We start from the raw sequence: 11,735 nt of genomic DNA on the forward strand, positions 1-11,735 counted from the left end.
GGGGGGGGATGAGGGGGCGGGCTGTGCAGACGTGGGGCCCCAGGTCCTGCCCCCAGACCCTCAGATGTCTTCTGAGGAGTCACCTGGAGGCAGGAGGCCTCTCATCCAGGGGCTTCTGGGCCCTGCTGACCCGTGGCCAGTGCCCAGACCCCTCTGTATGTGTGGGTTTCATGCCTGGTGTGCCCAAGGGTGCATCCGTGTGCAGGCACCTGGCCAGCCCACCGTGCGTGCACTCATCTGTCCGTTTACTCGGCACACGCTGACGCCGCTGCGGCCCCGCCTGCGCTGGCCCTGGGGTCCTACAGAGGGACGAGACAGAGCACGTCCTACACAGTTAGGTGGAGGGACCCTGAGCGGGCACCTGGCCTGGGGACAATGGGGATGAGCTTCCACAGTAGTCTGCCAGAGGGCGGGTGTGGGGCCCCCAGCTGGTAACGGGGTCCAGTAGGCCTGTGGGGAAGCTGTTGGGAGTTTTCAGGTCTGACAGAGGTCTGGCCCTATTCAGGCTTCCAGCCCGTGGCTGCTGAGTACACAGCCTCAAAGGGGTTTCCGCGGACCCGTGAGCAGTTTCAGGCCTGAGACGGGAGAGGGGGGCCATGAAGAATTAGGACACAGTAAGACTTTGGCTGTGCGGGCCGAGGGAGAGTTGGGTAGGGTAGGGTAGGAGAGGAACAGAGTTCGGTCTGGCTGCTTGGATTTGAGATGTGCGTTACACGTTTCAGTGGCCCTGGAGGGGGGATCTGGCTGGAGGCATGGATGTGGAAGCCAGCACTGACGCCATGTGAAGAGCCAAGGGGGGGGGAGAACGGTCCCGGGGGGAGAATCAGCAGGCACACGCACAGGCTGGGGCTTTCCTACTGCATCACTGAGGCCTCTGGGAGACAGGTGACGGCCGAGGTCAGGCCGAGGAGGTCAGGTCAAGGAGGCACACAGGGAATCGGTGCAGTCCCAGAGGTCTCCTGAACACCCCTGAAACAGCGTCGGTCCCGGGGAGAGACGGGAGGGCTGGTGGGCCGCAGGTGCAGACGCTCCTTCCCTGGAGGGCGCGGAAGGAGCAGACCCCAGCGCCTCCCGCCCACAGCGGTTCGCGCATAAGCTGAGAGCCCCACGCCCCGCGTGTGTGTGTGTGTGTGTGTGTGTGTGTGTGTGTGTGTGCGCGCGTGCACACGTGCGCACCGAGGCCGGCGCTCCCTGGAGGCCGCTGCCACCTTTCTCTCTGTGGGTAGGAATGAAGAGCGGCGGCGAGCGTGGCGGGCCTCCCGGGAGAACAAGCTGCAGCCTCTCCCCAGCTGCGAGGCATGGTAGGTGTGGCCGGCCGAGCGCGTGCGCGGTTCCGGGGGGCAGGGTGCAGCCCTGACCCGGCCTGGCGGGGATGCCCACAGCACCACGCCGAGCCCTGAGGACGTGCGGAGCTGGGCGCAGTCGTTCGACAAGCTAATGCACAGCCCGGCGGGACGGAGTGTGTTCCGGGAGTTCCTGCGCACGGAGTACAGCGAGGAGAACATGCTCTTCTGGCTGGCCTGTGAGGAGCTCAAGGCCGAGGCCAACCAGCACGTGGTGGACGAGAAGGCCAGGCTCATCTACGAGGACTACGTGTCCATCCTGTCCCCCAAGGAGGTGCACCGCCATGGGGACCCGGGGCGGGGGTTGGGGGGCTGGGGACACCCCCTGGGCCCCTGACCCCGGCGTCCCGTCCCACAGGTGAGCCTGGACTCGCGAGTGCGGGAGGGCATCAACAAGAAGATGCAGGAGCCGTCCGCGCACACGTTCGACGACGCCCAGCTGCAGATCTACACGCTCATGCACCGGGACTCCTACCCCCGCTTCCTCAGCTCCCCCGCCTACCGCGCCCTGCTGCTCCGGGGCGGCTCCCAGTCCTCCCACGAGGCCTAGGCTGCCCCCACAGCCGCACGGACGCGGCACCCCTCCGGCGGGCAAAGACTCGGTTACCCGCGCGAGCGGGTGTCCGCGGGGGCCCGGCACCCCTGGGGCGGTCCCAGACTGGAGCCCGCCTCTACCCAAGGGACCTAGTACCCTGAGGTCCTGCTAAGGGGCAGGTGTGGGGGCCTCTGGGAGCAGGCGGCCCCTCCCCAACCGGCTCCCCACTGGCTGGCCAAGCGCTCCTGCTGGGGCTCCTGCCTGGGGGAGGGACCCTCCCAGGAGCTATCACGGACCCAGCAGCTTCACTTGGGCCTCCTCCCCGGGCAGCAGGGGACCTTGAGAAATGCCTCTGATGGGAAGCAGGGGGTCCGTATGGCCTAGTTGTACCGTAGCGGAGACCCTCCGATCGAAGCTGTCTGCACCCCCATCAGACCCAGAACCTCAGAACTAGGCTCAAGGCAACAGGAGCCAGTTTCTTTTTTATATTTTCATTAATTTTAAACCTGGAAACATGTCCTTACTGTATTTTATCAAAAAAAGAAAAAAATGTTTTCATATTTCTCTCTCTCTTTTTCTTTCAAAGTAGGATCTTATTATTGAAGATATTTTTAAAGCAAACATCTCTCCTTTCTTTCCACATCTGGGGGGAGATTCGAGAAGAACTGTCCCAGACCTAGTGCAGGGAGCAGAGGAGACCCTGCCCCAGGGAGGGTGCCAAGGCTAGGACAGGACGCTGATGGGGTGGCCTCCACAAGGCACGCGCTTGCCCCCTCATTGCCCAAATTTCTGGGAGGCAAAGCGATTCAAAGCTGTAGCAGGTCTAGTGCCCACGCCATCCCCTCCATCGTCAGGAGCAGAGGGTCAGGGCGAGGACCCAGACGTGGCCTCCTGCCCATGAACCCTGGACCTGAGCTACGGTGCCCGGGGAGGTTCGGGAGACCCTGGGTCCTCTGTGTGCCAAAGGCCCCCTCTGCCCACACCCGTGCTCTGTACCCCCAGCACCTAACCCTCGCCCACAGGCACACCCAGGCAGAGTCTGCCCCCAGTGTTCTGAAGACCCACGGGCTCTTCCCCCACCTCTGCTCCATCGGGGCCAAAACCTAAGTGTCACCCGATCCCAAGGAGGGGGGGTCATCGTACCCCGTGGCGGGGGACCCAGCTCACAGCACAAGACTGTGCGTGGTCCACCAGAACCAAGGGCCGGAAACAGCACAATGGCAAAAAGAAATGTTTAATGATTTGGGGGAAAGAGGAAGAAAGGTGTACTGCAGGCAAGGTGGGGGAGCAGGGTACACGGCCCTCTGGGGAAGTTCAGGTGGGCACAGGGCGGGTCTCGAGAAGCGGTGTCTGTCGACAGAGGACGCAGGGAAGGCCGTGGCAATGTGCTGGCCACAGCCCAAGGCTTCAAACACGTCTCAAGGAGGGCTCAGCAGAACTGCAGCAGACAGAGGAGAGGCGTCTGCCACGTGGACTCCAGGACCCCGCAGGGCGGGAGGCAGGGCTGGGGTCTCCACCCACCTGCTCTGAATCCCCAGGAGGCTGGCTGGGCATGGCTGTCCCCCATTTCGTGTCACATGGGTCCCACACCTGGGGGGCTGGAGACACCCACCTCCAGAGAAGGCCCCACATACCTTCCAGCGATTTCCACACTCGTTGCAGACGACGAAGGTGGTCATGGGCTCATCAGAGCTGCGGGTCTGCACCTGAGAGGTGAGAGGGGCCACCCCCAGCCCCAGGGACTCAGCCACTTGGAGGAGGAGGCCCCGAGATGCAGGTCTTCCCTGGAGTTACAACGTGGGGAAGCTACCCATATCCTCAGGCAGTGCTGGCCCGGTGAGCCCAGCTGAGGCTGCCCCAGCGACTCCACCCCTTCTCCCCTTACCAGGGACCCATGACCTATCTTGAGGTCCACATCAGTGTCCGCCTCCATGGGTCTGAGCTTTGTCCTGTGGCCACTGCCAGGCAGCACAGCACACCCACCCACCGGCCAATATTGGGGCCCCTCCATGCTGGGGGAGACCAGGCCCCCAATTTTAGCGCTCAGAGCAAACCACTCCGAGACGCTGCTTACTGGGGACCAGGGGTGCAGGCAAGGGAGGAGGTCCCAAAGGTGACTCCGGAGTCCTGGTACCATTCACGGTGCATGTGTCCAACGCTCAGCGGACCCGGCCCCCCAGCCCCGGGGCAGGGGCAGGTGCAGGCTCCAGGGAGCGTGTGGCCAGGTGACCGGGGCGCACCTGCGTGTAGGTGCAATTCTTCCTCCTGCACTTTCCACAGGTGAACAGGTCCGTCTGTGTGCCCCCCGTGCGGGCCATCTGGTGCTCTCGGATGGCCTCCTTGGTCATCGCCTTCCGGATCTCCTTCAGCTCGTCACTGGCCATCTCCTGGGCAAGGAGCCATGGACTTGCTGCCATGCCCAGGGAGCCCCCCCGGCCCGCAGCAGGACTCACCTCCGAGGTCATCACCGCGATCTGCTGGGGGGTTATGACGCCGCACAGCACGTTCCGTCGTAGGTCGGGGTTCTTGGCGTCCTTCAGGTTGGAGATACGGCTCCGCACACGGTTCCTGTACTTCATGTCCGTGTTGCCCACGTCCCGGAAGATGCGTGCAGGTGTTTAAGGACCTATCCAGAGGCCAGTGAGGGGAAGGGGACCCCAGCAACTCAGTCTGCCCACCCACGCCTGGCAGCGAGGGGAGGGGCTGCTGAGTGGGGCCCCCACTGGACCCACCCCCAGCAGAGGCCCGGCTGCAGGTTCAAAACCCCACTGACCCAGGCCCCACCAGCAGGCAGAATCAGTCCCCCAGCAGGTCCAGGGAGGGCCCTCCTGGTCAACTGACCAACCGCCTAGTGAGGGTGCTGAGGCCGTGGCCACCAGGGGAAGCCGGGCCTAGCTGTCCTCACGACTCTACCAGAAACCCCCAGGTCCCAAACCCCTGCATAAAGGATATATTCCTCAATCTGGGCCGACAGGCCCTCGCAGTCCGCACCAACGGCCATATGATCACCTGCAAGAGGCAGCCCTGACTAGCCGCCCCACTAGCTGCACCCCCACTTCCAGGCTGCCCAGCACCTGAGGCCCAGGATCCAGGTGCTCCGGTAACCCCAAAGACTCCCTGCCCCCCACCTGGGGTCAGCTGCAATGGGCTGGGGGAGAAGGCTGACCCTGAGATCTCTCTCTGAACTCAGGCCTCTGTGGACAGGCAGAGTCCAGGCCACCCCAGGACTCGGGGTGCATGTCAGGGGCGCTCACGGTCTGTCTGCAGGGCGGCGGTCAGCATCTCACGGCACTTGTTACGCACGGCATCGCAAGTGACCGGCACCGGGGGAAACGTGGTGATCCTTGGGGCTGACGGCATCCTGGGCAGCTCTGGCCTCTTGCGGCTGGAGAAAGACAGGCCCGCTCGGGCCATGTGCACCCCCATGACACACAGGTCCCCAGAAAAGCCAATGGTACAGCCACAATCCCCCAAATCCTGTTTCTTCTACCCCGACAGCAGCCCACGGTCCTGCCCCCCGTAGTCCGGCCCAGCATGACCTAGGGGTCCGCCCAGCTGGCTAGAGGCAGTAAGGCCCATCAGGTGGGGCATACTTCCCAGATGAGGGCACCATGGGGGCAGCACCCCCGTAAGGGTCCCTGCCCTCCAGGCCAGAGCACAGGGCCACACTGCTCAAGACCAGCGGCCGTTCCGGGGAGAGGCAGACAGTGTTGGGGTTTCCCCCATCCAGCATGGAGGCCTCTTGAAGGGCTGGGCACACACCCCACAAGCTGCCTGACGACAAAGTCTACCCAGCCCCCCCACACCCCTGCGTCATGTGACCCCCACATGAGTCAGGGGGAGCAGCGGTCTCCCGGAGGGAAAGGAGCAGACAGGTAGATGAACCCACATCGCTGCACAACTACACTGAATCTAGAAGTCAGCCTTTGCTGGCCTCCCACCACCTCTGCCCAAAGCAGCCTATGGGCCACAGCCTGTCCCTGTGAGGACCCCGTCTCCATGACTGCCCTCCCTAGGGCCGCAGCAGTGAGGCCTCAGTGCCCCCTGGAGCTCGCATCATGCTGCAGCCTGGGGCACCCAAGGGGAAAAGGCTTCAGCAGCAGTGTGACCTAGGCTAAGGGTGCTGCTCAGCCAGAGCTGGCCAGGAAGAGCCGGACCCCAGGACACAGACGTGGAGCTGTAGGACGGCGGCACAGGGCTCCCACTCGGCTCTCCGTGCAGCCAGGTGGACACAGCCTCACCCACGGATGGTTGGGGCTGGAAAGACACGGGGTCCAGAGGAGCTCTGGAAGACAACTGAGCAGCAAGAGGCCCACCAGGCCAGGCGCGGGTCCCCGGAGAAAGTCCCTCCCGAGGAACTGAAAAGGCTGACGCGTTCCCTCGGACGGCACAGGGAAACCTGCACTTCATCTGCAGCGAGAGGGACAGGGGTCTGGCGGAGGCAGGAGGGCAAGCACCAGTGTCCAGATGCAGTACCTGGAGTCCTTGGCCTCGGCAGCCTCCTTCGAGGATGATGTGGGCAGAGGCCCGCCCCTCCTCTGCTCCCTGGCTTTGGCATCTGACGCATCTGCAGGTGCCAGGAAAGGGGGAGGCTGGCTAGGGGAAGGCGGAACCAGAGGGAAGGGCCAGGCCAGGGAGGGGAGCAGATCACCACCAAGGCACAGCCTCAGTCAAACCACCAGCCCTAGCCCACCTGCCCTAACGCCACCCAGGCCCCCAGTGCTGAGCCTTCTACACAGGGGCCCTCTGTCCTTCCTCCTCAGAAGGTCCCAAGACAGCCCCCACACCTCTTTCCTACCCAACTCAAGCAGGCCACCTAGGAGGCCTCTCTGGGGTCTGCCATCCCATCTGCCCAAAGTAACCCTTGAGTCCGGAACCCCCTGAGTGACAGCTCCCACAGACGAAGTGTTTGGACGTGGACAAAACCAGGCGCGGTCATTCCCCAACTGGACCTTGGGGGTCACAGCGAACGGCCCTCCACCAAGCACATCCCCCACGAGGCTCCTGAAGCCCGAGCCTGTGCTGGGACCATTGGGTGAGGTGCATCCCCCACACCACCAGAATAAACACACTGTCCGACTCCCAGGCTGATGGCCACAGGACAGAGAGACCCAGGACACAAAGCTCTATTTCGCAAGGGTTTGGACAGAGCCCAGGAAAGGCTGGGAAGGGAGGGGGGCCTCGGGGTCCCAAGGTGGGCATCCCTGACACCTCCGCCGCCCCATCCCTTCCGAATGCCTATGCCCCCCTTCTCCTCTCTCCCTTGCCCCCCAGCTTTCTCCCCTCCTCCTGTCCCCCCACATCTCCTCCGGCTCTTTGCGCTCTAGCTGCACTGACCCCTCTCTCTGTATGATCCCCACCCACACCAGTTCCCTCCAGGGGCCCCGGCCCCCTCAGTGCAGTCCTGCTACTGCCTGCAGCGTTCTTTTCTCCTTGCTCTCAATGGATCCCCTGTCGTCCCAGCCCCAAGCCTTCCTGGACCAGTTCTAGAACACCCCCACTCCCAGGGGGCCCTGGCTCAGGGACAGCACTGTCAGCACCCTACACAGTGCTGACCAGCGAGGGGCCCCAGCTCCCAGCCCGCACCGCCTGACCCGCACCCAGGAGCTTCTTCCAGGACTTGATGAGAGACTTGGCCAGCGCGATGACCTCCTCATCGGAGCTCTGCTTCCGCAGGGCGTTGACAGACATGCCGACGCGCGTAGACTACAAGGCAAGCAGCCTAGGCTGGGGGGACGGCAATGAGATCCTCCTCACAGACCCTCCGAGGCTCCCAAGGGGCAGGGGCTGGGTACCAGCTTGTGAGGGGGATGCCCCTTCCAAGGGCTACTGTCCCGTATGTGGAACCTAGGAGCCTCAGCGAGAAACAGGGTGGGTCATCCTTAGATGCCCCTTTGTCTTGCCGAGCAACAGAAACGCAGGGCGGTCTCCTCCAGGACAGACATTTGTGCCAAGCAAGGCCCCGGGGCACGGGCCAGGAGCTGTCCCAGGCAGGGGGCACGCAGGGCCCTACCTGCAGCAGGTGCAGCGTGACGGGCATGGCCTTCAGCTCCCGCAGCAGGTCCATGGCTCCCTCCTGGAAGGAGAAGGGGGACCTTCATAAATGACTTCCAGGTCTCGATGGACAACGCCGCCGCCTCCTCCTCTACAAGAGGGTGGGGGGCACAAGGAGTAACAAGGTGGAGATCCACCTGGGGTCAGACGCCCAGGGAGGGCTAGAATGAGAAGGAAAGCGGCTTGGCAAACTCCATCCTAGTGTTTTGGGTCACTGACCAAACCATGGCTGCAGTGAACAGCTCCAAGGAGTGCAGCCCCTCCCCAGCAGGAGGGCCACACCCAGGTGAAGGTGTACCCCCAGGGGTGCTCAATCCCCCGTCTCACGTCCCTTGTGGTGGGCTGGGCAGCTTCTCCCTGAAGTGGCTCACCCAACAGCCGAGAGGGGTCATCCCGGGCAAGGTCAGTAGCCCCTGCAGAGGCCAAACACTCCACTCCCATCACACCCACACCCACACCCAGGTTCAAGTCCCATGGCCCCACCCTTCATCAATCCTCCAGGCCTTGCCTTAACCCTCAGGCCAGCCACCTTCTCCTTCTAGCCCCCTCCCACTTCCCATGTGTTTCTTCAAAGACCCCCCACACACACACACCAAGGCCATGCACAAATGGGCTCCTCTCTCCACTCCAGGCTCAGCTAAAGGTTCCCAAGTGTGTCAAGTTGCTCGCCCCAGGACCTTTGCACCTGCTGCCCCCACTGCCAGAAACACCTCCCAAATATCTACAGATTTGTACCCTCCCTCTTTACAGTTTATTCAAAGGACACCTTCTTGGCAAAGCCCCTCCTACTTAAAACTGTGACCACACCCCATGCAACACCTCCATCCTCCTCCCCTGCTTTGTTTTCTTCCTCAGATGTTTCCCTTAACACACTGGTGTTTTAACGTGGGGGTCTTTCCCTTGACATGAAGGGGGCAGAAGGAACCTGACCCAACCACGCTCATGTCTTGCAGCCCACGCTGTGGGAAGGGCTGGCCCTACGCTAACCACCCCCCCATCTGGGTGACATCTGTGCTCGGCGGTCCCCTGCGCCTCACCCCCAGCAGGTCCTGCCCCTCAGGCTGTGCAGCCCTGTGTGACCTCCTCAGGATAAAAAGATGGTTGTCCGAGCCAAAGACAGTGCTGCTCACTGATCAGTTTTCTGCGGGCTCCACACGAGGCAGAAAAACAATTCCTGACTTCCCAATCATGGGTCCCAAATCCCCGAAGGAGCCTCCCAGGCACTGGGACGTCTGCTCTCTCACTGCCCATGCCGCAGTACCCCCAAACCCCCTAGGCGCCTTCCTGGTCCAGAAGGTGGTCAACTCCCCCTCCTCACGCTCTGCTGTGCTTCCACCTGGATATACCTTCCCCCCGCTCTGCCTCACCCCACCCTGCCCTCCGTGGGTGACCCCACCTGGGGGGTGTTCTTTGTGTCCTTCAAGAGAGGTAGAAAGGTAGAAGCTTCTTTCTCCGGCCACCTCTGGAACAGCTCTAGGTTGTTCCCACACCCTTTTCTGTGCTGCCCACAGCCTCCCAGGGGTGTGAACACTCGTGTGTGTGTGTGTGTGTGTGTGTGTGTAGGGGGCTGCTGGTTGCTGGATGAACAAATAAGTGGGAGCCAGCTCTCTTTTAGGGGCCAGCGTAGACCTCTATCCAGACTCTGGTCAACGGGAACCCAGGACAAGCCTGCTTAACCCAAAAAACCACCCAAAGCTACCGGAGCAAGCAGACAGTCCTGCAGTGGCTGCCCAGGCATCTCGAGCCTGTGATCGAGCCTCCTCCAACACCCTAACTAGCTGCTCACAGTCTGGGGGGAACCAGGTTGTGTTTATTGATCCTCTCAGGGAGCCAGCCAGGACCCCTCCCAACATCCTAAAGAAAGGTACCACCCACCAAGGATGCTTCCCTGTGAGGCTATGCAGGTTGTCAGAATCTCAAAGCTGAAAAGGGGCTGAAATTGGAACCCCATCTACCTGGTTCCTCTTAGAGGCCACTGCACAGCCTCCTCCAAAGACTCACTGACCACAGGACAACGGAGGCCGGGCACCACAGTGAGCACAGCTGGCCAGGGGCTCTATCACCAGGCCAGGCTCACTGACCTCCCAGGGATCTATCCCAAGAGTCTCTATGAATCTACCCACTCCCTGGTTGCTGCCGGCTGAGTCCTGGCTACGGAAGGGCAAGAATTTATTAGGGAAACCTGTTCTTGCAGGGCAGGGGCAGATACGAGGAAAAAAAGGGGCCTCTCCACCAGGAAAGGCCTCTGGCCTGCTTGTGAAGGGGGATGATGAGGGCCACAGCCCCAGGCCGAACAGAGGTAAGGGAAGCACTGTAGCTCCGGGGAGGAAAAGGGGGTCCAGTCTCACTCCAAACTCCTGCAGGCTGAGAAAGGACGTGGGAGGCCTAGGGTGGGACAGAGGGCTCTGAGTCGGGGTTGAGGCTCTGAGGAGGGTCCTGGGGCTGGGGCTGGGGGTGAACCGTGAGGATGGCCAGGCTGACAAGGAGGAAGACACGGGGGGCGGGGCAGCCAGTACGAAAGGTCTGAACAGGCTGGGGCGTCGGCAAGGCCTGGAGGGCGGGACCGAGGGATGCTTCCGCTGGCCGGGCTCCGGTAGGGTTGGGGCGGGGGGTAGTCTGGAGTTAGGGGCAAGGATCCGGTCTGCGGGGTCTCGGCCTGGTAGTTGGGGTCTGAGTCCAGAGAGGGCGGCTCCCGGGACCGGGTCCAGTCCCGATTGCGGCCTCTGCCGTGGGTGCGGAGTGAAGGGCAGGGCTGGCCCAGGCAGGGCAGGGGCCTCGGCCACCGACGGGGGTCTCCCCACGTCCCGGGAGTCTTTGCTGGGGCGGGGTCTCGTCCTGCCCCTCGGGTGGTCTCCCCGACCCTGAGGGGGGCCCGGCAGGCTCGGCGGGGGTCGGCGGGGCGGGGGTCCCGGGGTCCTGGCGGCCCGCGCCCCTCACCGCACTCTTCTTGGTCACCATCTTGTCCAGCCTCCGGGCGATCCGCGCAATCTCCTCTTCCTTGCCCATCATCGCCTCGGGGGCAGGGCCCCCAGCGCCCGCCGCGCCAGCCTCAGCCTCCGGGCCTGGACCCCTACCCCGCTCGTCGCCGTCGCCCGCACCCGTCGCAGCCGACGCAGCCCTACCGCGGGCGGGAGACCCTCCGTTCAAACCCCCGGCCCCCGCGGTCGCCGCGCTGCATCATGGGATATGTAGTTCCGGCGGCCGCCCGCCTCGCGCTCACTCGCCCCGCGCTGGACCACAACTCCCAGTAAACACGCCGATTTGCGTGGCTTCCTGGGGAGTGTAGTCCTGACGCGGGCTGGCGCCGGAGGCCGACGGGGCCGAAAGGCTCGCAGTCCCACAAGCCCCCGGGCGAGCCGGTTAGCCGGCGGAGGGCGCTGCGGTAACGCGAAGCAAGAACGTGCGTGCCGGGACCGACGCGACCCCGGGTTTGTCCGTCCCCCACTCTCCGCCCGGCAGCGGCCGGTGGTCCGACTACGTAGGACCCACAGAGGCGCATTCGGGTCCGTCCTCTGTCTCCACCCGCTTGAAGCCCTCTTCTTCCACCCGACAGCCGGAACCTGCGGGAGAACCGCCGACCCCTCCCCCCAGGCCTGCGCGGACCCCCTGCGCCCTCTGGCCTGAATGCTGGCCTCTGAGCCCGGGTGCGTGGCGCCCGGAGGAGGGAGGGAGCAGGAGCCGGATGTGGGGGTCGGAAGGTGCCAGGGGACTTCTTGGAGGGGCTGCGTGGGCAAGGCCCCTGCCTCCGGAGTCGGCTGCCGGCTGTGAACCCCGGGCTCTGCACTTCAGACAAAGCACTGAGC

At 63.5% G+C, this 11,735-nt stretch overlaps 2 protein-coding genes across 3 annotated transcripts; one reads left to right on the forward strand and one right to left on the reverse strand.

The window, feature by feature from the left end:
- Positions 1-6: 6 nt before the first annotated feature.
- Positions 7-2,441, forward strand: RGS19 (regulator of G protein signaling 19). Its single transcript, XM_019806397.2, has 4 exons — positions 7-333; positions 1,227-1,301; positions 1,383-1,617; positions 1,702-2,441. The coding sequence occupies exons 1-4, from the start codon at positions 65-67 to the stop codon at positions 1,891-1,893; spliced, it is 771 nt and encodes a 256-aa protein (XP_019661956.2). The 5' UTR covers positions 7-64; the 3' UTR covers positions 1,894-2,441.
- A 652-nt stretch (positions 2,442-3,093) lies between these two features.
- TCEA2 (transcription elongation factor A2) lies at positions 3,094-11,119 on the reverse strand. 2 transcript variants are annotated; one of them, XM_002925698.3, is made up of 10 exons: positions 10,870-11,119; positions 7,892-7,954; positions 7,479-7,584; positions 6,355-6,445; positions 5,133-5,263; positions 4,831-4,887; positions 4,332-4,486; positions 4,119-4,265; positions 3,513-3,584; positions 3,094-3,316 (listed from the first exon to the last, which is right to left on the reverse strand). In XM_002925698.3, exons 1-10 carry the CDS (start codon positions 10,939-10,941, stop codon positions 3,308-3,310), a joined length of 903 nt encoding a protein of 300 aa, XP_002925744.1. In that variant the 5' UTR covers positions 10,942-11,119; the 3' UTR covers positions 3,094-3,307. The 2 variants fall into 2 exon arrangements, with proteins under 2 accessions (XP_002925744.1, XP_011231227.1); XM_011232925.3 differs by having other exon boundaries at positions 7,479-7,605; positions 10,870-10,888.
- Between the last annotated feature and the right edge of the window lie 616 nt (positions 11,120-11,735).

This window comes from Ailuropoda melanoleuca, chromosome 13 (assembly GCF_002007445.2).
Source record: "Ailuropoda melanoleuca isolate Jingjing chromosome 13, ASM200744v2, whole genome shotgun sequence".
Classification (NCBI taxonomy): domain Eukaryota; kingdom Metazoa; phylum Chordata; class Mammalia; order Carnivora; family Ursidae; genus Ailuropoda; species Ailuropoda melanoleuca.